This window comes from Notothenia coriiceps, unplaced genomic scaffold (assembly GCF_000735185.1).
Source record: "Notothenia coriiceps isolate Sejong01 unplaced genomic scaffold, NC01 NC01_scaffold00000339, whole genome shotgun sequence".
In the NCBI taxonomy this organism is placed as follows: domain Eukaryota; kingdom Metazoa; phylum Chordata; class Actinopteri; order Perciformes; family Nototheniidae; genus Notothenia; species Notothenia coriiceps.
The window spans coordinates 22,489,421-22,514,704 of record NW_011333040.1 but is presented as its reverse complement, the minus strand read 5'-3'; the positions used below and the strand labels follow the sequence as shown (position 1 = coordinate 22,514,704).

The window sequence follows — 25,284 nt, the reverse complement described above, 5'->3', positions numbered from 1 at the left end:
CAAAATCGACCAAGGGGGGCCAGAGATATGGAAAATCCACCCAAATGACCCCAGAAGTGTTTTTTTGTGCTAAATCTCTCTAAAAAGGTCGAATGTCACTTGTTTTGCATCAATCTTGATACAGGGTACTCATATATGTTATACTTTGGATTCCTAAAGCTTTTAGTCTACCTTACCATCCTTCAAGAGTAGTTTTCACTATAAGTAAAAAATAATTTTTGGACAGACACTCTAATTTACAGTTTTTTACTATGTTCAATCTGAATTTTTTTTTAAATAAAAAACATCTAGGCTATATTGATTCTGACTATGCTACATCCAACTCACAGTTTTATCATTACTTTGAGAAAAAAGATTATTAATGTAATCCTTTTAGAAGGGAAGATATGGTCATTTGTTCTGGGAATGTTATTTTCGAGCCTGAGACCTGAAAAACAGGCTCAGGGCTTAACAGGTTAAATAGCTCAAACCGAAGTACCAGGGGCTCGACCTTCAGTGGAGTCCAAGATGGGAAGATTTTCCATGAAAAAGAGAAAAAGAGAAAAAGAAAACTAATGAAGAAGAGGCTATTGTGAAATGATCTGCAGTGCCAGACAAGACATTACATTTACTCCTGAGCTTCTGTATGCACTTTATGCTTCCTTTTGAAAAGTGCTTTCTGATGCATTTGGCAAATACAAGTTATTTTAAAGGTCCCCTATTATACTGTTTTTCATCAATATATTATAGGTCTCAGATATATACAAAACATGTCTCTGAAGTGTTTGGCTCGAAAGACCAAACAGATCATTGCAGCATCCCATAATCCCCTCTGTTTCAGCCCTGTTTCAAAAGTGCTGATTATGTGTCTGTAGCTTTAAATGCAAATGAGCTGCTGCTGGCCACGCCCCTCTGAAAGCTGATTGGTTAAAAAAAACACAATAGTGCTCGAGACAGGGGTTACAAACTCAAAGCCCCGGGGGACAAATCCGGCCCGTGACTTCATTTTCTGTGGCCCGCAAGAGCTCTGAAAGAATACAATATGTTTATTATACGGTTGAATGCCGCATTACAGAAGCACATTGTCCATAAACTACATGTCCCACAATCCATCTAATTTTGTGACGTGCACACTGAAGAGACTTGCCCTAGACTTCTGCTTTTCAGACGTAGTTAATTATGAAGTTGTTACCCTATCTGATAATAATCCAACGCAGAGGCAATAATGTAATATGATACATTATTTGATATATTTATAGATGTATTTATATGGTCTTAAAGTTTAGCACTGGCTTTTAATACTAGTTGAACATAACATTTTGATATGTTTGTTTTTATATGTTTCTAGTTATTGTGCTTTTTATCTTGTTTAATTATTTTACTCCTATTGTGTTATGTTATATGTGTTCCCTGTAGAGCACTTTGGTCAACTGAGGTTGTTTTAAATGTGCAATATAAATAAATAAAGATTGAGACTGAGATTGAAAGTTACAACCGACCCTTTGAGTGCAACCATGATGCTAATGTGGCCCATGATGAAATTGAGTTTGACACCCCTGCTGTAGGAGGAGATTCAGGCGATAAGGTGGGCGGATGCAACAGGAGGGTTAAGGCATCAAAAACAAACACTTCACATTTTTTTTCTTTATGAATAACTTTATGTTCCCCCGTTATATTGCATTAAAAAGGCTGACAATAGTAATACAGCGAGACAAGCTTGAGTGAAAAGGCAATACTCGATGAAAAATGACAGAGGAATCAGATGTAATCCACATCATCTGACCTGCAGCACTGCTCGAGACTAAATACCTGCATATGATGTACATAACTATAGCTTGTACTGTTATGGTGCTTCCGTAATAATACAGTGGTAAAAACAAAATACAAAACAGATTTAAGGTGGCAGTGAAATATCTGGAGTTTGTTACAGTAGAGTCTTTAACCAACTGAGCGATGAGAGCAAACTGACCTTTATATTTTGAATGGGTGAAAACATAAAATGAGTTATTTCCTGAATATAATACCAACCAAACAGTAATGCCAACCTGTGGATTTGTTATTTCACCACCTGGCATTCCCAGCAACGCATTACAATCATGTTTTTGTAGAAAAAGTATTATTAATTACATAATGAGTTAACACTGAGAAGTCACAGACCTCCGAGATGTTTGTGTGTGTCACTGCTACAGCGATGATGCATTCGGGCGGTTGAAACTGAGTATACTGCGGCGAGATGCATCACACGCAACAAATTCAACGACAGAAAATGAAGTGGCACAAAAAGTGGCAATCTTTGACTTTATATTAAATTACTCCCTGCAATTAATATGCGTTAGGGATTTCTACCCTAACAGTTAGTGGTGCGATTCATAATGGCCTTTTTATAACATGTCACAAAAACAACTTCTAATAGTTTTGTTGTTATAACAAATAAAAAAAACATACTGTACTCTTCATTTGTTAATCTACGGACTTTTTTCCTCCTCACACACCTATCAAAGAGCTTATTTACACACTGGTAAAAACATCTCCTCCACTTGATCAGTTCCCCAATGGAAGTGTCCCTTGAATATCATCTGGCTATAAAATTCTCCTAATTCATGAGGAAAAAAATACACGTCTTTCCTCACTTCCTAATGTTATGCTTGCAGACTTTTCCTTCTGCTTCCCTTTGCCCTGAGTCTCGCCTACAGGTGTTTCTTCACGTCGGGCCCCCCCCCCTCCGCCCTGTGGCACTCTGTTCGGATGGGGCTCAGCAGCTGGAGCAGGTCCTGCAGCGCTGTTCTGATCTGATCGCCAAACTTATGTGCATCCTGCAGGGCAGACAGAGCAAATAAGAATTAGCATTTCACACAACCTCATCCAATAAGATCTGATTTCACCTGTATTCATCTGTACATCTCAAAAACCTTACTACCCTGGGCGTTAAAAAAGCTGTGCTCAAAACAATTAATCATGTCTCAAGTATTTAAATCCTATTCTGCATAAAAGTAGATTTTTTTTATTTCCTTTATCAATAAAAGCAGTATTTAAAGGTCTCCTATTATGCTATTTAAAAAAGGAATGTGTTATGGGTCTCAGATATATACAAATATATAAAAAAACATGTCTATGAGTGTTGGCGATGCTTGCTAATGTAAACAAAGACCATATTACGTCCAAAACTGTCGGGCATTGTTTCTGATAGCAACGTTTCTGATAGGGCCGTGCGTCCACATTTCCGATATTACATCATACCGGATCAGCTCCGTTGCATTAAAGGTCCCCTTTAAATGTTACTTATGTAGAGCAGTTTCTGTTTATTGTATTGCATTACTCCTTTTATTGAACTCACAGTTTCTGGACACGAGTGCTTGCACGAGATGTGGAAGTTCAATATGTTATCCCCCATAAAGGAGTAGGATACCCCATAACCGTCATCAGCCACCTGAAAGAGACAAACACTATATTTATACTCGTGGCTGCTTAATGACTACAAGAACACAGAGCCACTTTCATTCAAAAAAGTAGCTGGGTTGTGTCTGTTAATATGAGAAAGAAAATAAGTACTAAAAATGTTGGCATGTTTTATTTTACAGGTTCAAGACTGAAGAAAAAGGGAAAGACTAGTAAATAAAACCAGTAAAATGGCATAGCAATTGTAAGTTTATTTCTAGGGCTGTACCAAGTCTTTTTCAATAAAGCTTATTATGAGCTTTCAATCATCACTGGAATTTTTGTTTTTTGTTATTGTGGTCATACATGGGTCAGTGTAGCAGAAATACAGGGTTTAAAAAAAAAAAAATAATTTGCATTTGTCAATATTTTGATGACATTTGAAGCTATTTGGTACAGCCCTGTTTATTTATTGTTTCCAGGACAACCATCAAACAGTTTAGTAACTTTGTGAGAGAAGCACTGACCGGTCCAAAGCCCCCTCCACAGGAGACGTACTCTGGGTGGTTGACGATATCAAACATCTCCACGTGCATCGGAGACTGACTGGTGGACAGCCGCCAGGGCTCGGACAGCACCTGAAACACGTAGATATTAAATTGAATAATGAACTGAACTTGTTATAAATATGAAAATGCCAGAGGGGAGAAATGAACCTCTTTCAAGAAGGGAGACTCCACTCCGAGGTATTTGGACACCACGTAGAGGCAGAACAGATGTCTGTCGATGCCAGATCCAGTCATAGCCAGGCGATACAGATTCTGGTGCTTTTCTGACGCTTCCTGGAACAAATGCCTGCACACATGCGACGGCTGGAGGGGAAAGGCAAGAGCGGCATGACTGCTTTGCATAGAAACGGTATGATTTATGCGAGGAAAATAGCAATTCACACTCAAACAGGTCCTATATTTAATAATACTTTTCTTACACTGTATAAAATAATGATATCAAAGAGACGGTTTCCATGGTCTCACCTCTCCATTCTCAAGCGCTCGGACAAAGGCACTGCTCTCGTTGGAGCAGGAGCGCACCGTCTCCGTCCTGCCCTCCTTAAACAGACGGGTCATGGAGGCTTCGTACGTCAAACAGAATCTCCTCTGGTCCTGGAAAGACAAAACAAAATTCACAGATAAAGTTGACGGTGGCACATTAAATGTAATGTAGTCCACAGCGCTTCAGAGAGAGGCTCACCCTGTAGTAGGCCAGCTGCAGAACCATCTGGATGAAGGCGTCTGGACTGACTCGGCACTTCTTGATCCTCCCTTTGCCAAATTCTTGGTAGGCAAAAACGTGAATATCAACATCATCAGCGAGGGCCTGGGCCACAGCCAGAGACTGTGAGATCTGCTCCTCACACTGAGACACACAGGCAGACAGTTTACATCAACAGGACGGAGATACTGACACCACTGCACTCAGTGTGCTTTCAAAATAATGTTGTATCCCCTGATAAGCAAAGACAATGTCCATGTTGTTACTTCAAATAATTAGCAGCATTTCAAAGCTTTTAAAATTTCATAAACATGAAATATATGTATAAAAAGTATTGTGCTATATTTGTTTTAGAACATTTTTATTTTTGTGTTTAAAACCATTAAAAAAAAATACATTTATTAAAACAAAACGTGACACAAGTCACCAATTATCAAAATGAAACAATAAACTAAATTACACTTAAACAGACAAAAATACAGAATTAAACCGATGCATCCTGATAAATACAACATATCAAAAGGCATAACTACATAAATAAACAACAAAACATAAGATATATAATAAAAAATACATTCAAAGCAATTGCGCAGTTGAACATTAAAATAATTCCTTGAAAACACCTGATCAAAATTCAATATAAGGTTAAAACAATGAGAAATTGCCTTATTGTTTAGGTTAATTAGGCAGCTGTTAGAATAACCTCATTAGCAGTGATTTTGATTTTAGAATTTAAGCATTATCATTTCATTTCACTTTTGATGCATGCATAAAAAGCTAATAGGGGTTGCTGCCAACACAGGAGCAGGAGCCTGTTTTGTGAAGCTAAAAACTAAGGGAAGTAAGTGAAGTGTGTGACTGGATGACTCACCTCTGGAGAGATTTCCCAGCTGAGCTTCTGTGGCGGGGGGAGAGATGAGTCCACCTCTCCTTTGCAGTGACCCTCTGCATTGTAACCGAGCTGAAAGCAGTCAGTGGACAAGGTTTGCTGGAAACAAACAATAAATCACAATAAGTGATGACCTCTCAGAAAGAAAACAGTGTGGACTTTTCTCTCATGTTCCTCACCTGCCACAAGTGTGACAACACCGGAGCATCGGCCCACGAGTGCTCTCCATTCACGCCCATTTTTCCGTTCTTGTAGAAAATAACTGTGAAGGATTTGTCAAACCACCTGCATGTCAATGAAGGTAAAACAACATAACATTAAAAGGAAAACCGAACTTCTTACACGTTCACAGGACAGTGATTAATGAGGCGTAAAATGACCTGTCATAACATTTCCCATGCAACAGGGATTTGGCGTATGCATCTAAACTAGCTGGGTCGTCTGCGATCACGCCCTGCTCCTCGTCATCCAGGGACACAAAGAAGGCGGCTTTCTCTATGCAGTCCAGAGAGCGTTTGTTCACCCCGCTGCTGAAATACTTCATCCTGGCTTCGGCCCATGGAATTCTGGGAGGGAGGAGATGATGGTAAGACATGAGGGTTGCAGAGCGATATGTGATATGATCTCCGGTGGCTTCTCAAACTGACCTGTCTCCAGCGGTCAGGGCCCCCAGTTTGGCCTCTCCTGTTGAAGGAGCTGAGGGGTCATCCAGGATCCTCTGAATTTGGGTTTCGATCTCCCGGGGCGACAGGAGCCGGCCTGCCTGGTACATCCTGAGCCGGAAGTAGCGCCCGTTGTGGTACACCGCGATGTAGTCACTGTCCTGCCAATGCTGCACGGTGTCTTCCCACAGAAAAGGAAATACACATATTTGGTTAATTGAGGCAAGTCACACACATAGAAATACATGAAATGAAGGGATGTATCTGTATTCTTGTGCATAGGTTTTGTTTATTTTTTGGGGCATCTTCTCTGTCCTACAGGCATTGCATTTTTCTGACTTGAGTTTTCAGTTTGTTTTCGAAATGCAGTACACAACTGTATCGGCAACATGTCCTGGTGACATTATTTAGATAAAATGACACACAAAAAGAATAAATATACTACATAGACAATGTGCTTGTGTTTTGTCGAGAGAGGTCGTGTGATCTGACTCTACTTGACTGATCATCTTGAAAATCTCAAACACATTTCCAGTGTTATTATTATTATTGGTTAAAATATGATTGGGCCAGTTGTGTACAAATATAAATACTACCTGTTAGTCTTCCAGGGATTCGACAAGTGGCAAACATCTGCTCAAATTGATAGGAACAGCAAGGAACTGCAGACCTCATCATCAACTGAGCGGGGAAAAGAAGGAAGGCCCGGTGCAAGAAGAAAGGAAAAAAAGACAAGGAGTGTTGGGATGCAACAGGGTGAGGAAGAAAAAGGTGAGAAAATAAAAAATGTGTGGGCAGAAGAAAAGAGATATTAGTTAGAGACAGAAACCCAGACAATGAGAGCAGCAGGCGAGAGGAGACAGATGAGAGAAGACAGGTCGGCCTCTGCAGCAGACATATTATGACTCAGTCACACACACACTGTCCTATAGGGCTCAGACACCTTCAGTTCGCGTCATCCGCTCTGAGGCAAGCAGTGTGCTGGCATTTTTCAGAAGCTACGAGTTCAGACTGGATCACATATCAGCACAGCGAGAAACGTCACGTCGCCACAGCGTGTGTCTGATGTGCGTGTCAGTCTCTTTACCGGTCTCCTCTCCAGGAATGCGTGTGCTGTTGAAAAGCCTCTCACACTGAGCTGAACACAGGGGAATGACAGTGCCTGGTATGCGGGTCTGGGAAACGGAGAGGCGAGAGCAGAGGAGGGAACGTAGAATCGAGCGAAAAAAGAGGAAACAAGGGAAGTAGATGAAGAGAAATCAAGCGAGTGAAAAGAGTACAAAAGGAAGGGGGGGGGGGGAGAGATGAGCATGGTATGAGAACATGAGGGAAATGTCTCTACAAAAGCTAAACAACTAAATGGAGATGCACACACTTTCTTATCATTAACAGGCATACACACAAACTGCCATGGATGGATGTCACTCACACATTCAAAACACAAACTGATGCTCTCAAACATCTGTATTGTAATAATCATATATTTTAGCTAAGAAATATCCCATTGTTTCTGTTACAATAGCAAAAAGACATGAATAATGAACGCCTCCTTATAAATGGTTGACTTGTAGGTCAAACTCACAGGTCTGAGCTCCTCTTTGTTGAGTTTCCGGCGGTAGAGGAAGTGTGCGTGGAGGCTGTTGCCGGCCCGAGCCGCCTGGATGGGCGTGGGCGTCACGTACATGAAGTCCTGGAGAGAGAGAGGGCACAGAAACAGGAAGTCAGGAGAAGGATGAACACGGGTCACTTTCATTGAAACAAAAGGGATCCATAAGTACATCTGAGAAGTTGGGTGTAGTTTGCTGTCTTACATTAGTAGCTACATATGTTTAACACATGTATGTTTAACTGATCAAGGAAATAGTTCCAAAAGATATAGATTTAATGAAAAGTCCAATGATATATACACTAACATCTCTGCATATGACAAACACACACAAATGAGTCACAAAATAAATTATTGAATATCTTAAATGCCATCAAACTGAATAAATTAACTGGTTAAAGTCAACATGTCCACCATTAAGATAGGGGACAATGTACTGCGAGCTGATCATTATTGTCATAAAGCAGGACGCATTAATACAGGGCTACTAAGGAGATCACTAATTTGACACAAATTATTGATTGGTAATTTTTTTTATAAATGCTTCCACTGAAAAAAATGTTCCCCTTGCTTTGACAGGAGATTGAACTGCGTACATAGCAACAGTCTGCTATTGAAAAATAACAGACTGTATGGCTGCTTTACTCGACCAATCAGAATCGACTATTACAACCAAGCCATTTCATTAGAGTCAAATATACATTGGGATAACAGCAGGTTGTTTTAGACATTTTCTTAAAACAAAACGATTTTCCTACCATGCCGTAATAGTTACTGTTGACCATTATTGGGCTTCGTCCACGTAGATAGACATATTCCTCCCACCAGTCACTAACCTGGAGGATTCAAACACGAAGAAATGGTGAGAAAGCTAATCCTTCAGCCAACGGGCAAACACATCACTTACATACTCGGACAGGATGAATTATTTAAACCACAGAGCCTCACAAAGATATACATTTTTAATGGAATTTTAAATGTCCTTTTCCCTGCTTTGCTTTGAACATTTGAGTGACGTTTGAAGTGGTCACAGTTAAACGCTGCGGTGGTCCACTTACGTAGTTGGTGGCCCAGAGGGCTTTGAGTTTGAGGTACCACTGCAGCCGGTTACCCAGCTTGCTCTCAAACTCTGACGCCAGCTGGGTCATGCGTTCAAACTCTGTGTCGTCCATCAGAGGACGCACCGATTCCAAGTGCTGAACAGAGAAGATGTGCAAAGAAAACAAGAGTAAGTGTCATTCAGAGGACTCAAAATAAAGAAAAAGAAATATGGAAACAGAAAAAGGTTAGTAAATCAATGAATATACATCAATGAAAGCCTGCAGTTGGTAATGTGGAAGTCTTATAACAACACAAACACAACTAATTCCGCTTATCTAACACAAAATCTCTTATTTTGTCAAATATATCTCAACTAGCTTGGAGCCAGACATAAACAAAGGAAATGTGATGATAAAGAGGAAGAAGATGCTGATAGTGAGGAGGGATCCATCTGTTTAATGTTCAGTTATCAGCGTGTGTTCACTTCCTCTGCTTCATGTGACGCCTCACCCTCTTCACTGTGTCCTTGATGGCCGGCACAGGAAGGTTTGGCAGCGAGCCCTGGTAGCTGTAGAGCAGCGGCTTCCTGCCAGAGAAGATCCGCACCAGCGCCTGGCAGAGAAACACACCAATACAGAGAGGCTAAACACACAATATTAAAGGGAGGGCACAGGGCACACATGGTTGGTACTACATATCTTAAACATCGTATATATTTATATGCTTTGACATTCCCAAAACCATAAGAAAGCACTTGAATTTATTACCGTTTTTATTTTTTATTTGCACATTACATTTTTTTCTTTTTCGTATACCCCTTCAGTAGTACAGTTTTTTCTTGCCGTCTTGATTTTGTCTTAATATTGTTGAAACATTTATAATTACTGTTTTACAAATACATCAAAAAAGCTATTATAAAGGTGATTACATGATTTGTTTTCCAGTCTTCTTTTTATATAAGTGTAAAATATATTATATGAAATAAGAATTTCTTGAACAACATGACCTTGTTCCCAGTGAGCGTGAAACACGACACTATACTTATTGTATTTTTAAGAACAGCATAGGCTGAAAGTAGTGAAAGTCTGAATTAGTCAACAGCAACCAATTGAAATGGGTATGAAGCGGCACTGACCACCCAGACTTTGGTGGTGGTGGACATCTTGCCGTGCTTCTCGAACATCCAGCGGTGGTAGGAGAGCAGCTGCTTGAGGCACATGCGCATGGTGAAGATGAGCAGGAGCCACAGCATGGTGCTGAAGAGCAATGCTGACACCAACGTCTGGCACTGGTTACTCATGGACTGGCTGCAAATACACAGAGGGACAAAAGAAGAACAGTGAATACAAATAGAACTTAAACAGAAAAAGAAAAATCTACCTTTTTGATCAAATTCCTCTATATCGATATTTTGGCGATATTGTATGGTTGACCATTGATCATTTTACGAAATATTTACAAAATGAGATTTCTGATAAATAATCATCAGTAATGTGGATTTAATGTGGCCCAATTCTGCGTTTGGGGTTTTCCGTTTCCGGTAATGTGTTATATGGGTTTTTGTGCATGTAAATGGTCTGCAAGGGCTAAAATCCCATCTCTAAGCGGTTGACCAATCACAACAGAGCCAGCCAGCTAACCAATCAGAGCAGACTAGGCTCTGGTTTCAGACAGAGGGTGAAAAGAGGTGCTGCAGCACAGGCAGTATCAGATCAATAAAGACCTTTTTTAACATTAAAGTATGCAAACATGTCACAGTATAGGCATGAAATACAAATATGAACATGATAGGGCCCCTTTAATGACATATTGGTAAGAGGAAAATAATAGAAGAGCTAACAGAGTCATCACAAAAATGTAAATACTATATAGTATTTCAGACTATTAAACAGAAGGAAATACAGCACTAACTATATTATGATAACAAATCTAAATGGATATCTAGTCTCACATCATGATATATATACAATATAGATATATTGCCCAGCCTATGTATAGCTATACACAACCCTCTCGTGTAAGCAAGAGACAAAAAGAAACAAATACATGTATGACAGGAGACTATTAGTTAACAATGGGAAGCGGGGAGGCCTGTTTAAACCACACACACTATACTGTACATCTCTCTGTGACACAATGTACAATCAGGGAAAGGGAATATTGTGTGTCCGCGGCTGAAGATGAATCATTACCCATCTCATAAAGTCACGAGACGTGTTACCTGACGGGCAGGTTCTCCTGTATCTTGGCTATGAGTCCCATGGAGGGGTCGGAGCGTGTGTACATAGTAGCCAGAATCGCTATGACGACAAACAGCCAGGAGGAAGGACTGGCAGGGTAAACCCCCGTCACCACGCTGTTCTGTAAACAAGAGGAGAGAAAGATTGATTTGAAGTGCCATTCTTCCTGTTTACAGTCAGCACACTGACATGCAGTTATGATCAAGAGTACCTACATACTAAGGTCTTACCTGCATTTCGCTCATTTTCCGACACTAACCTGACTTACACGTCTAACCACTTTGAATTTAACTTTCACTTTAAAGCTATTGCAGCAGGAGTTGGTATGAAATGCTCACAGATAAAAAAAAATCCCTTTAATTATTATCCACATTGCTCCCAAAAAATCAATGCGTGATCAAACAAAGACTTGAGGATACCCACATGCATCCTTAAAAGAAACATCACTATCAGTAAGCCGTCTTTTTCAGAAGTGCCCTTTATAAAGGATCATACAAGCAAAACTAACACAACATTTCCATCAACTAACATTTCAAGACAACCCTGTAGCATAAAGCCTGAGTTTATTTCAATTATTGAAATAAAATACAAGTAACTTTTATTCTCTGTATTCTTGCAAAGGAGCAGCCTACAATGAGCTGCGGGTGCTGACATGTAGAGTGAAGCAAACATAGTAATGACAGCGAGAACTATGTGATCATTAGAGACAGTTTAAGGGTACTACAAACAAGTGCGTCAGCCAGAGTGAAGGTACCTTGAGTCCAATGATGCGTTTCTTCCAGGAGCGCACACCGGACAGGTAGATCTCAGTGAAGGCCTGGTGGGACAGCCGCAGATCGATGCCCTCTCGAGTGACCGTGAACTGGAAGGCCACGGCCTGGTGGGCTTCAGCCATGATGACTGAGCACGGTGAGAGGAACAGAAGAGAAGACACAGGAAACGTTTTCTTTAACTGTCAATTAGCCAAAGACTTGAGGACAAAAATAGTGCCGTATCAGTAAAGCGGTATACCTCAATATTAAAGTTGACGGATTTCATACAATGTGCATTTCATATCTCCTGTATTGAAAAAACCCTGACTTAAAATGTGTGTAGGATAGAGGTATCGAATACTGCGCACATTCAGATTGTGAAAATGATTAAGAAACATAGAACATTATGATTCATTTAACATGCTTTAGCATATGTACACAAACGAGCTTTAGTTATACATAATGTTATAGTTCCAAGCTACTTCTTTTAAATCAGATTTTTGGTTCCGTTTTTACTCCTTTAAGACCCATTGTAATTGATCATTCTCAAACATTTAAATGTAGCCCTTCCCAGATGTACAAATACACTGATGTGCATGCCTCCTCAAATCCAGAGATGATAACCAGCAACATATTTTGTAAAAACTAATTAAATATTCTGTCAGACAACGCAGATAATTCTAAGGTTGACTGCTCAAGTAAAGATGTAACCTTAACACTAACATCCGTCCTTCGCTGGTGAAGTGAAAGTCCTGCCAGCTCGGGGGTTTGTGGTTAGACACAATCCTCACGTTTCTAATGAGGCGATAAATGTGACATTTAGATACTTAGGGGGGAGAATACAATACTGAGAAGTGCACGCAGCTATCCAACAAGAAAAATAAACAAGAAGGCCAACATAGGCTAACTAACGCTTTCAGATCACGATTCCTGTGTGCAGCAGCTGGTGGGAAACTGAGCTCTGAAGGCGGTAGAAAGGACACACGGATGATTAAATGCCAAATATGTGTGTGTTCTCCGGGTAAAACACTTTCATTCAATGCATGATTTTAACAGAAGCTCAAAAAGAGACACATTCTTTATGGGTCATTTTAGAATTTAGAGAAACTGATGGAGTTGTGGGGGAAAGCCCTGACTGGCGGCTGATGGGATTCGGTATATTTGTTGAGGGCAACAACTGCTTCACTCCACAAAGGGAAATTGATTTTCCTCCACAAATAGGCTATGGATGATGCCCTGAGGTTGAGTCACTCTGACACTGGACTGCGCCCTGTGGAGGCCATGTCTGCTCTTGCTGTGTGTTTGACAATAGCAAACACACACACACAAACATAACTCCCTCATCGTCCCTTGCTTGCATTGAGGAGCTGCCCTTGAGGTCGGATCTGGCAGATACAGTCGTGCCTGTTCCCAAAACTATAGGGGAGCACAATTTGGAAAAAAGTAACTCATTGCGATTCATTCTGACTGAATACAATTGCGGTATAATTCAGGATTTAAGAGGGAAGAATCCGTTTGTAGTCAAAATTCTCATTGCATTAAAAAATATTCCAAATAACCATGGCGTTAATTTTAAATCAGATTCTTACAAAACAAATCTAACTTCTGTTAAGTCTGTAGAATACTATTTGCAGGCCGGGATATTTTTCTGTAGCAAAAGGGCCTTTTATCACATAATTAGCTTTTAATATTGTGCTTCCTGATATTTAAATACTGCAATTTGCAACTGCAGTTCAATGTTGTGCAGCCCTACCAAATAACCTGCTCAGTTCAGCGCTGAACACCTAAACAACTTGGCATCCTTCTTTTTTTTTTAAAACTGCCAGACAGAAAGATAGCAGATCAACATTAGAGAGAACAGAAAGAGGAGAAATTGGGTCAGGCACAGTGTGTGTTAACTAGGTGAAAGGTGAACACCTCTGTAGGGAATCATATAATGCAAGAGACAGTGACACACATGATCCGAAATTCGAGATTCTTTTTCTGGATTTCCAGATATTCCATATGCCCTTTTTTGGATGAAATTGTTTAAAGTATATTTTGTTTAGCTGGACATTATTTGAGCAAACACTTTTGATTGGTTGTTCACTCAGGTGTTCTCCAGTTGAAGAATTGGGCTAAATTGGTTTTCTTTTGAATATGCGCAGATGTTCTTATTACAGTAACGGCAGTCCACAGGTAGGACTTTCGTTGAAGATTTGAAAAGACAAAAAGACTGTGAAGCTCCCTAGATACACATCTCTTGCAAAATAACCATCGTCTTTTTTATCACTTCATTAAACTGTATAAAACATTATAATCTGCTGGTCTTTAAGCTGGTTTACTGAAAAACACAATATATCTTTGTTGATAACAATCTATTTTTAAAGTTACTCTCTTCAGTGGAGGAATGCTAATGTCAGGAGAGTCTTTTATTGAGGGGTACATCCATTTATATCCAGATATTCCAAGTACACAACTATAAAGCCACTGTAAGCCATTGCCCAATATATGTACAGTGTTTTATGAGGCAGGCCTGGTTATGTTTCAATGCTTAACAAGCAGAACACCTCTGACCTGCAGCAGCTAATGTGTAAACTCTATAGAGAAAAAAAATATATACAGTCTATGAGAGAAACATTAGCACTCACTGTACTTCTGATTATATGAGGCCTATGATAGGACCACTTCCATAAAGTCAACATGTTTTGTTTGTTAAGCAAATATAGCTTACAGTCAAGATCACCCTGAGCTCTTTTGGTCCCAGTTAAAGAGCAGACAGTCATTTAAGCCAACATTTATCTCTAAGTAAATATTTAAAAAGGCCAGAATATCCTGTTTGTTGTTTAGTTTAGTTTGAGTTCATTTGGGGCAATTATAATAAAACAAAACATGTATACACATTAAGCAGATCATAGGCTACAAACTGATTAATGTGTTTGAAGAATAAAACTCAACTAAACAACCATCAGTATGATGATATTTGTGTTAGCTAGCTATACCATTTGTATTATATTACATTAAAATTAAACAAAAAGTAGAATTTGATTCAGCAGTACAAACAGTAATGTGTCACAGCTTCACGTTGAGTCATACACCTCTTATTGTTATTATAACTAAAAGGTCCACAGTAGTATTAGCTTTTATGCTACAAATAATACAAAAAGCCAATACAATTGATGCACTATCTGGCGTTTGAGCTAGCTAACTACAGCTAGCCTTGTTAGCCGAGCGTCCAGCCCATTAGCTAACGGATGCTTCACGTTCATGGGAAGATGCGACTGCTTTTCCCTTCATTGCAACGCAGTACAACACTGTCACAACCCCGATAGCATACCTGTTGTTGTTTACGATATTTCCAGGATCCAGGGTAGCATGGAATCGACTGCTAAATCCTCACTACGTCCAAGTGTGTGTTTGTGAGTGTCGGCCTTGTCTACTGGACTGGATGCTCCTGGATCGATGTCCTGGATGGAGCAGCTGCTACCTTCACAGACTGTGGGAAATGTCGGATTCACGCAGTGCTGGTGAGCTGTTCGATGTCTAGCTGTTACGTTCAAGGGGAGGAGAAAAGCCCCCATGTCAACATATGCCAGTAGTTCATTTTCCTTCAACTAATTTACAATCTGTGAACAGTACCAGCTACTTCCATAATTGTATATGGTCACCTTTTAAAAAATATACTGCTAATTAGTTTTTGTTTAATTTACTTATTGTGTTTTTATTATTAATAACGTTTGTCTACTTTTTCGTTCATCTTTTACTTTATCTCCACTATGCTTCTGTTGTAATCACAGTCTATGGTTGTAATACTGTAAATGTCCCCATTGCAGGACAAATTTGTCTTTCAATATGGATTACAATGTGTTACCTCTCTACTGTCGTATTCTAAGAAAAATACATCTACAAAAGGTAAATGACTGACAGGCTTTTCTTGATATATTTTCATTTTATTTCATACTAAGAATATTAACTACAGTAGCTTTCTGATTCATTTTTCTTAACAAAAGTGTTACGTTTTTTTAAGTGGACTAAGAAACTCCCATCTCTGCACTGAAAACTGTGAAAAACTAAATTTTCAATCAAAGGAAAACCATAAGAAGTCATTTAAAAAAACTCCGGAAAAAAGTAGTGAGTAGATCTTGGGCACATTTTTCTGCCGAATGACTGTTCTAAGGTTAATAATTACTTTTTAGCGTATGTTTATCTTGTTTGAACTTTAATGCCCATTGAGATTGAAGTTATAATTATGATCAAATAATGTTTGCATGCAGATGATAGAACTATTCAAAGCTTACTTTGTTTGCCTTTGTGCAGAGTATTAAAAAAAACGGTAAGGCAAGGCAAGTTTATTTATAGAGCACCTTTCAACACAATGCAATTCAAGGTGCTTTACAAAAATGAAAGACATTCAGACAAAGGAATTTAAAAACCTTCATTAAAAAGAAAATAGAATAAACATTAAAAGAAAAAATACATGAATACAAAGTTACAGTGCAGTTTAAGATATGAATAGTTCACACAGAAGTTCCACTTTACTGATGCCTTTCTTTAAGGTTTCTCCGAACATGAGCTGTGTACGCTTATAATATGGCACATACTTCCCGAGCAGCATACATACAGAGAAAATCCGCCAGGACAAACTCCCTAGACACTGATTCCCTGGGGTTACTAGCCCCAAATGTTCATTAACCAAAAACGAAACTCAACCGCTCAGTTTCAATTAAAAGCAGCGGCAAAAAGATAAGTCTTCAGCCTGGATTTAAAAGTAGTAAGAGTTGCAGTGGACCTGCAGGTTTCTGGGAGTTTGTTCCAGATATTTGGAGCATAATAACTGAACGCTGCTTTTCCATGTTTAGTTCTGACTCTGGGGACAGAAAGCTGACCAGTCCCTGAAGACCTGAGAGATCTGGATGGTTCATAATTTAGCAGGAGATCAGAAACGTATTTTGGGCCTAAACCATTCAAAGCTTTATAAACCAGCAGCAATATTTTGAAATCAATTATTTGACACACAGGAAGCCAGTGTAAAGACTTCAGAACAGGAGTGATCCAATTTCTTAGTGTTAGTGAGGACTCGAGCAGCGGTGTTCTGAATCAGCTGCAGCTTTCTAATAGATTTTTTAGTGAGACCTGTGAAGACACCATTACAGTAGTCCAGTCTACTGAAGATAAAAGCATTTACAAGTTTTTCCAAATCCTGTTGTAACATCAGTCTTTTAATCCTAGATATATTCTTCAGGTGATAGTAGGCTGATTTAGTAACTGTTTTAATGTGACTGTTGAAACTCAGGTCAGAGTCCATCACTACACCTAGATTTCTGGATTTATCTGTTGTTTTGAGCATTGCAGACTGAAGCTCTGCGCTAACTTTTAAACGTTCTGCCTTGGCTCCAAAAACCATTACCTCAGTTTTATCTTTGTTCAATTGGAGAAAGTCATTGATTTGTTCAATGCACTTACTCAGTGTTTAAATTGGAGCATAGTCTCCTGGTGAAATTGTTACGTACATTTGTGTGTCATCTGCATAGCTATGGTAACTTATTTTGTTGTTCTTCATTATCTGAGCCAGTGGTAGCATGTAGACGTTAAAGAGAAGAGGCCCCAAGATGGAGCCTTGAGGTACCCCACATGTCATATTTGTCAACTCAGATGTGTATTTACCTATAGAAACAAATTTGTTTCTGTCCTTTAAGTAGGATTCAAACCAATTTAGAACTGTTGCAGAAAGTCCCACCCAGTTTTCTAGTCGGTCTAGTAATATGTTGTGGTCAACAGTGTCAAACGCAGCACTGAGATCTAATAATACTAACACTGACGTTCTGCCACTGTCTGTGTTTAAGTGGATGTCATTGAAGACCTTTACAAGAGCAGTCTCAGTGCTGTGGTTTGGACGAAAGCCTGACTGGAACACATCGAAACAGTTATTTAAATGCAAGACATTACTCAACTGTTGAAAAACGACTTTTTCAATGATTTTACCTAGAAATGGCAGGTTTGATTGGGCCTGTAATTGTTCATTACTGAAGCTTCTAGATTATGCTTTAGACTACATTTCTAAAGGATTCATAAAGGGTTTATAATTAGGTTGTTAACACTTCACACACAATCATTAAGAACCATTTATAAACCAGTTCTAAAATCGCTCACTATTTGGCAAGATGACTAAACCTTATATTGGCTACCGAGCTTACTTCGTCTTCTTCATCAGCCAGCATCCTTGGTATCTGTTGTTCACTGNTGCTACTTTTAAAGCAAGCAACGATGTTTTCAAATCTGTAATCAAAAAGCTCCTCAAAAGCGCTATCAAAGCAGTTCCTGCCGTTGCTACGTTAGTTCATTGAACTAACGTAGCAACGGCAGGAACTGCTTTGATAGCGCTTTTGAGGAGCTTTTTGATTACAGATTTGAAAACATCGTTGCTTGCTTTAAAAGTAGCATAATTCCTTATGTCAAACCTTGGAAAGTATCTAGATATCCCTGCCCTAATGCCAAAGTAACTGGCTACTGAATATGTGTCGCCGTTTGATGTCTATGTCTGGACCGTTGCGTAAAAAGGAGGGTTTCTGCCCCATTACTTCTCCGCTGTTTTTCTTGTCCCAGTTTTTTTGTTTCATGGACCGGAAGTAGATGGGCATGATTTCGCTGTTTTCTTGTCAGTTCAGCTACACTGTAAACAGTTAAATTGACCGAACTTCTTTCTGCAGATGTAAACATCCTTAACAACGGTCAATAAATCCTTGACAGCGGCCTGTCTGTTCTGGATTAACAACGCATCACGTGTTCTGAATTGACCAATCAGAATCGAGTATTCAACTAAACCATGTAATGATGTCTCAAAACGTACAAAGCCAATTTGTCCAGCGTTTCATGCTCAACTTGTTGATCGTTGCGAAAGTAGTAGATCATAGTGCATTTTGCCATACTTATACACAATTATGAATCAGAATCAGAAAAAGGTTTATTCCCAGGGTGACAAATACGAGGAATTTGATTTGGTGTTGTGGTGCATACATAAAAGTAGCCTAAAACAAAAATGTAAAGCACAGATAGAAAACTATGATATGCACTCACGTTGCACATGTAAGTTTGAGACACAGCATGTCAAGTATGTTTGTCATGTGCATTTGTAGCAGAGGGCCCAACATTATCTCTTAATTCAAATTCTCATGTCGATGTTAAGTGTAAGAGGAATTGCTGACTTATTATTCCTTAACATTATTCACATTTACAGACACACACACAGAAACTGACGGTTATCGCCTGACTTCACTCATTCCCTGCAGGATTCACATTAAAAGCTCACTTTACTTGGTTAGCAGGATTCCCACAGGCCCAGTCTTGTTAACCCTAACCGTCCCAACACCAACAAAACCACGCCACAAAGTCCTGTTCCACGTGCAGAACTTCTTAAAAAACACAATACACTCGGAAAAAGGGTGTGTGTGGATCTGAGAAAGCAAATAGGGTGCAGGCAAGGCAAGGCACGTTTATTCATAGCACTTTTCAACACAAGGCAATTCAAAGTGCTTTACAAAAATGAAAGACATTAAGAGCAATAAGAAACATATTATTAAATGGCATTTAACATGAATGTCAGGGAATAATTCTGTATTTTTACCTTTTGCCCTCTGACGCAGATGACCAACCTCGAGCAGCCGCTATCTACCTTAAGGAGGGGCTGCCCTAGCAAGTTTTTGTGACCAATTTATGACCGGGCAACTCTCGGTCAGAGATAGTTATTGTTATGGGACACCTGGAACACATCCTTCTCGGGGTGTAGATGACCCCGAGCCATAAGCGACAATGTAGATTATTACACTCTGAACTAATTAAAACCTGGAGCTACAGGAGAGGTCTTCAGAATTGATTGTGGCATCTCAACCGTGTGGTCAGACCCGTGACATGTCTTGTGAATTCACCGGCCGAAACTCCAAATAAACCGTCAGTGTTTGCCATCAAAGCTCCAGCTCTCCTCGTGTCTCTCTGAGTCCTGACTCCAATTGCTTCAGAAGTTTCCCCCACAATGAATAACACAGGTACATGAATAGGCCTACAAGTGAATAGTTCAATTAAAAGCAGCAGCAAAAAGAAAAGTCTTCAGCCTGGATTTAAAAGTAGTCAGAGTTGCAGCGGACCGGCAGGTTTCTGGGAGTTTGTTCCAGATATTTGGAGCATAATAACTGAACTTCTCCATGTTTAGTTCTGACTCTGGAGACAGAAAGCAACACCTGAGGGTTCTGGATGGTTCATAATTTAGCAGGAGGTCAGAAATATACTTTGGCCCTAATCCATTCAATGCTTTATGAAGCATTTATTTAGAAATCAGTTATTTGACACACAGGAAGCCAGTGTAAAGACTTCAGAACCGGAGTGATCCACCTGGTTTGTGAGGCAAGGTGGGGCAGGCATGCACGCTCCGTTATTGTTCCAGATCGTGGGTGTATGACCTGTGTTTGCTGGGTTGTGAACATGTGCAGGGAGGAGCAGGATTAAGTGCTGAGTCTGCAACCTGTTATTACTTCTGCACGATAATTACTGCATTCATGACCACTAAATATCACTGTATTCATACACCTTTAAGCCACAGTTCAAGAGGCGATATTTGCAGATATTATATGGTACTTGCAAAGTGATGACAGCATAATAATCTGCTCTGCTGTTATATGGAAATGCAATAAATAAACATGCATTAGCAGGCTTGAAGAGATGAAAGAATGCAAAACAGCAGTTACTCTTTTCATGATTTTAGTTTGGTGTGTGTATAGTTTCCGGTTTTATTTTGAAATTCTGTTCTCCTTGTGTCTTTTCTTGTCTTCCTTGCTGTGTTTTCCCTCATGTTCCTGATTGTCTGATTGTGACCAGCTGTTGTGTTTCAGCTCTCCAGCTGTGTCTTGTCTTGTGATTGCTCTTGTACAGAGATGGCAAAAGTACACACATCCTTTACTCAAGTAGAAGTACGCTTCTACACTCGTGTAAAAATAAGTACTGACTAAACTTCTTAAGTCAAAGTAAAGAAGTATGGGCTTCGAATGTACTTCAGTAAAAAGTACCCATAACTAGCAGCCGTTTTAAAGAGTACCTGACCTCCTTTATATTAATAGAACAATAATGTCATTGTTAGCTAATGAATGTTTCCATGCTGAACAACGGCAACATGACAACGTTTTCATTGGTCCCTCTTCTTTAGAGAAGAGCAGGAAATGATGGATACACGGATCGTGTTCAAATCAATAGGCATGCAATGATTCTAAATAATAATGATCACGCCACCAAACACACATTCAAACTAAAGGAACCAGCCTGTTTGGAAAATGTAAGAAGTAGAAAGTACAGGTATTTGGGTTCAACATGTAAGAAGTAGAAAGTACAGGTATTTGGGTTCAACATGTAAGAAGTAGAAAGTACAGGTATTTGTGTTCAACATGTAAGAAGTAGAAAGTTCAGGTATTTCTGTTCAACATGTAAGAAGTAGAAAGTACAGGTATTTGAGTTCAACATGTAAGAAGTAGAAAGTACAGGTATTTGNAATAATGTCATTGTTAGCTAATGAATGTTTCCATGGTGACCAACGGCAACATGACAACGTTTTCATTGGTCCCTCTTCTTTAGAGAAGACCAGGAAATGATGGATACACGGATCGTGTTCAAATTGATAGGCACGCAATGACTCTAAATAATAATGATCACGCCACCAAACACACATTCAGACTAAAGGAACCAGCCTGTTTGGAAAATGAGAGAATTAGAAAGTACAGGTATTTGTGTTCAACATGTAAGAAGTAGAAAGTACAGGTATTTGTGTTCAACATGTAAGAAGTAAAAGTAAAAAGTCGTCAGATAAAATAAGTAGTGGAGTAAAGTACTGATACTAGAAACATGTACTTAAGTACAGTAACAAAGTATTTGTACTCCACTACTTCCCACTGCAGTGTGAGGATCTGAAGTGTTTGGTAAAAATACTCTGTCTTCAGAATTGTTGGGGTTTTAATCTGGAGTATTTACCCGTGGAGGAGGCCATGAAGCCGTTGCTGTAGTGGGACATGTGGTGTTCAGGGTCCAGGGAAACTTCAGACTTCTCGTCAGCGAGGCCGCTCAGAGCGCTGGTGGAGCGGGAGTGCTCCTTACTGCGGCGCTGAGCTTGCACTGAACAACATCAGAGGTAAGAACCGTTTTTAAGATTATGTAAAATAATTCATTCAATAAGATCCGGTGTAACATTTACCTCCTACTAGCCATGGCTGGAAAATATCACTTTGAATCTCTTTCAACAATTCTTTTAAAGTTTTCCTCTCACCTGACATCATGTGCAGACTCCTGGACTGGATGTTGTCCTCGGCCGGGTCGTAGTCGAACACAGAGCCGGGGTTTGTGCGCCAGACACGCAGATCTGAGAACAGACAGTCACATTTAAAGACTTAAAATCATACATTTCAATATGTGGCGTTGGATATTTCTCAGTCTTTGAATCAAATGTGCGCCGGTTTCTCATTATTTACAATCTTTGCAAAAAATGTATTTAAAGCTCTTTGAAATGATTTGATGAAATGTTCTTTAATCAAACTAAACGGTCTATATGAGCCAGTTTCTCCACAAATGTTTCTCTTTCTTGACGGTGTTTGTGTACCGGTGGTGGTCTCCTGGTCGTGCTCGATGGCCCTCCTCCTCTCCATCTCCACCACTTTCCTGGTGATACCACGGTAGTTGATGTCGCTGAACTCCTGCGTGTTCTTCTTCACACGCTCAGTTGTTAGGTCTGTGCTGGTGGGAGTGAAGCTGCCCTTACTCTTCTCAAAGTCCTCGTGGTATCTCACCTGGAAGAGGAAAGCACAGTTAAGAGTAACAGACAGGAGATATTTGTTAGAGCAGCAACTGTGTTTTAATCCGCTGATGAAAATAGTCCTTAACAGAATACATTTTTACTACTGTGTGAGGGATTTTTTTTTTCTCCAAAACTTTCCAAAAACGTTTCATATCACGCTTGCAGAAACGCACAATGCTACGTGGTGAACGTTGTGAAACTGCGGTTGAGTTAAGGCAACAAAAGTACTTGGTTACGGTTAAAAAAAAGTAAAACAATCAAGATGTTGACGACCAAACGTTAGGGTTAGGTTCCTGATATTTCTGAGCCTGTCTACTGACTGGTAGGGATTATCAGAAACAGCTGAGAGACGGACTGTAAACATTGTTAGTTGTGGTCTTTCGTTAATATTTGTTGACAAGGAAAATGCTAAGAACACCAGCTTTATCCTGAATGAGAACACATAAATAATAGGAATGAAAGAGGATGTCATATCATGCTAATTTCAGATTAATAATAGTATGTAGTGTAAGGGAATATTTCTGTCTTACTCCTAAGTGTCAAAGAATAATTCTTCCTTACTCCTAAGATATTTAACCTTATTCTGTGTGTTGACATTTACGACCATCCCTGCTTCTAATCTTGCCCGTGAAGGAATGTGTTAATGCAGTTCGTATGTTATACTAGGTTTTATGGCCTGAATCCGGTGGGCACAGGGGGGGGTTTGACCAACTGTGAAGAACGCTGCTTTGTAAGCTCCACAGATGGTGAGAGACAATCTCCTGTGGTCTGCAGATGTTTACGCCATCCTAAATATGTGGGATTTGACCCCTCTGTAAATCTAGTTAAAAGGTCTAATCCGATAGAAGATAGCTGGGGCAGAGTTGACACGACAACCCACCGTGGCAGTCAGAACCTTTTGCTGGCTGGACTGGTGATATGAATTCTCCGGCCCGTTGACTGTTAAATAAACAATCATTGTTTGAGATCAAAAGCTCCAACTCTCCTCGTGTCTCTCTGAAGTCCCGACTCTCCAGCTTGCTGCAGAAATAGTTTCCCCTTACATGGTAGTGTCTCTACTTAAAGAGTCCTCTCAACTTGCTAGATGTGACAGGTGCTATATAATCAGTATGGTAGTGTCTCTACTTTAAAAGGAGTCCTCTCCTACTTGATGTTCCGGTGTATATCAGTATGTAAGTGTCTCTACTTTAAAGAGTCACTCCTCTCCTGCTGATGTTCAAGGTTATATCAAGTAATGTAGGTCCTCTACTTAAAAGAGTCCTCTCCTGCTGATGTGCAGGTGTATAATCAGTATGTAGTGTCTCTACTTAAAGAGTCCCCTCCTCCTGCTGATGTGCAGGTGTTAATATCAGTATGTAGTGTCTCTACTTTAAAGAGTCCTCTCCTTGCTGATGTTCAGGTTTATATCAAGTATGTAGTGTCTCTACCTTAAAGAGTCCTCTTCCTGCCTGATGTTTCAGGGTTTTATAATCAGTATGTAGTGTCACTACTTTTAAAGAAGTCCTCTCCTACTGATGTTCAGGGTGAATATCAGTATTTGTAGTGCTTCTACTTTTTAAAGAGTCCTCTTCCTCGCGATGCAGGTTTATAATATCAGTTTTGAGTGCAATACTTTTTAAAGAGTTCCTCCACCTACTGAATGTTCCAGGTGTAATATCAGGTTATTTGTAGTGCTCTACTTTAAAGAGTCCCTCACTGCTGATGTCAGGTGGTAATAAGTGAAAGTAATGTAGTGTCTCTACTTTAAAGAATTTCCCCTCCTCCTGCTGGAATTGTTCCAGGGGTATAATCAGTAGGTTAGTGTCTCTAAACTTTAAATGAAAGTTCCTCTTTCCTGGCTGATGTTTTCCAGGTTGTACAGTATGTGTGCTCTAACTTTAAAAGAAGTCCTCTCCCTGCTGGATGTTCAAAGGTTGTATACAGTAATGTAGTAGTCCACTTTTAAAAAAGAGTCCATCTTCCTGCTGATGTTTTAGGTGATATCAGTATGTAGTGTCTCTAACTTTAAAGAAAGTCCTCTCTTGCTGATGTTCAGGGGTATATCAGTATTAGTGTCCTCTACTTTTTTAAAAGAGTCCTCTCTGCTTGAATGTTTTTCCCAGGTGTTTTTTATCATGTTTGTTAGTGTGCTCTAACTTAAAAGAGCCTAAAAATCCTGCTGAATGGTTCAGGTTTTTTTTTGTTACAGTATGTGTGCTCTACTTTTAAGAAGTCCTCCTTTTCCTGCTGAATGTTCAGGTGTATATCCAGTATGTAGTGTCGTCTTTAACTTAAAGAGTTCCATCCTCCTGCTGATGTTCAGGGGTGATATCAAAGTATGTAGTGTCTCTACAATGTCTCCATATTCTGTAAAGTTCAAAAACCTTTGTGTTCTCAAATACTGTCTGTGCTGCAAGCACCTTCTTTTGTCAAACCTTTCTGTCGAAAAAAAACCAAGAAGCCCATTCTGCTCTGAAATGGTTAGCGCCGGCTCTGTTTGTGAAAATTGGTCAAGCCGCTTTAAGAGATGTCCCGCCCCTTTAAGACTATCACGTACAAAACTGTAGTTGGTTTGCACATGATCGCCCTCCGAAGGGGACTGTGGATTTTAGGCCTTGCAAGACCATTTTTTACATGCAACAAAAACCAGAGATGTTCAAAAAGTAACACCATGCTTTACTCAAGAGA

General features: G+C 39.7%; 2 protein-coding genes across 4 annotated transcripts; both read right to left on the bottom strand.

The window, feature by feature from the left end:
* Positions 1 to 2,644: 2,644 nt before the first annotated feature.
* On the bottom strand, positions 2,645 to 19,655 carry LOC104948946 (carnitine O-palmitoyltransferase 1, liver isoform-like). Of its 3 annotated transcripts, XM_010775195.1 has the most exons (21): positions 19,645 to 19,655; positions 19,102 to 19,105; positions 15,314 to 15,319; positions 11,819 to 11,964; positions 11,046 to 11,185; positions 9,960 to 10,131; positions 9,335 to 9,436; positions 8,842 to 8,979; positions 8,542 to 8,619; positions 7,760 to 7,867; positions 7,265 to 7,352; positions 6,163 to 6,358; positions 5,896 to 6,081; positions 5,695 to 5,800; positions 5,498 to 5,614; positions 4,606 to 4,770; positions 4,389 to 4,517; positions 4,071 to 4,226; positions 3,882 to 3,992; positions 3,314 to 3,406; positions 2,645 to 2,792 (listed from the first exon to the last, which is right to left on the bottom strand). In XM_010775195.1, exons 4-21 carry the CDS (start codon positions 11,957 to 11,959, stop codon positions 2,667 to 2,669), a joined length of 2,352 nt encoding a protein of 783 aa, XP_010773497.1. In that variant the 5' UTR covers positions 11,960 to 11,964; positions 15,314 to 15,319; positions 19,102 to 19,105; positions 19,645 to 19,655; the 3' UTR covers positions 2,645 to 2,666. The 3 variants fall into 3 exon arrangements, with proteins under 3 accessions (XP_010773497.1, XP_010773491.1, XP_010773506.1); XM_010775189.1 differs by lacking the exons at positions 15,314 to 15,319; positions 19,102 to 19,105; positions 19,645 to 19,655 and adding an exon at positions 15,133 to 15,306; XM_010775204.1 differs by lacking the exons at positions 7,265 to 7,352; positions 15,314 to 15,319; positions 19,102 to 19,105; positions 19,645 to 19,655 and adding exons at positions 6,774 to 6,858; positions 15,133 to 15,306.
* Positions 19,656 to 21,765: 2,110 nt separating this feature from the next.
* On the bottom strand, positions 21,766 to 22,699 carry LOC104952407 (nebulin-like; the record flags this gene model as incomplete). The annotated part of the gene is made up of 3 exons (XM_010779224.1): positions 21,766 to 21,941; positions 22,093 to 22,185; positions 22,423 to 22,699. Coding segments are annotated over 3 exons (546 nt in total), but the record flags the coding sequence as incomplete, so codon positions are not given.
* Positions 22,700 to 25,284: the final 2,585 nt, after the last annotated feature.

Coding starts and splice junctions, on each gene's coding strand:
- LOC104948946 (XM_010775195.1), bottom strand. CDS start 11,959: ATGGCTGAAGCCCACCAGGCCGTGGCCTTCCAGTTCACGGTCACTCGA. Junction 8,620..8,841: donor CCCTCTGGGCCACCAACTAC/GTAAGTGGACCA, acceptor TGAATCCTCCAG/GTTAGTGACTGGTGGGAGGA. Junction 5,801..5,895: donor CATGGGAAATGTTATGACAG/GTCATTTTACGC, acceptor ATTGACATGCAG/GTGGTTTGACAAATCCTTCA.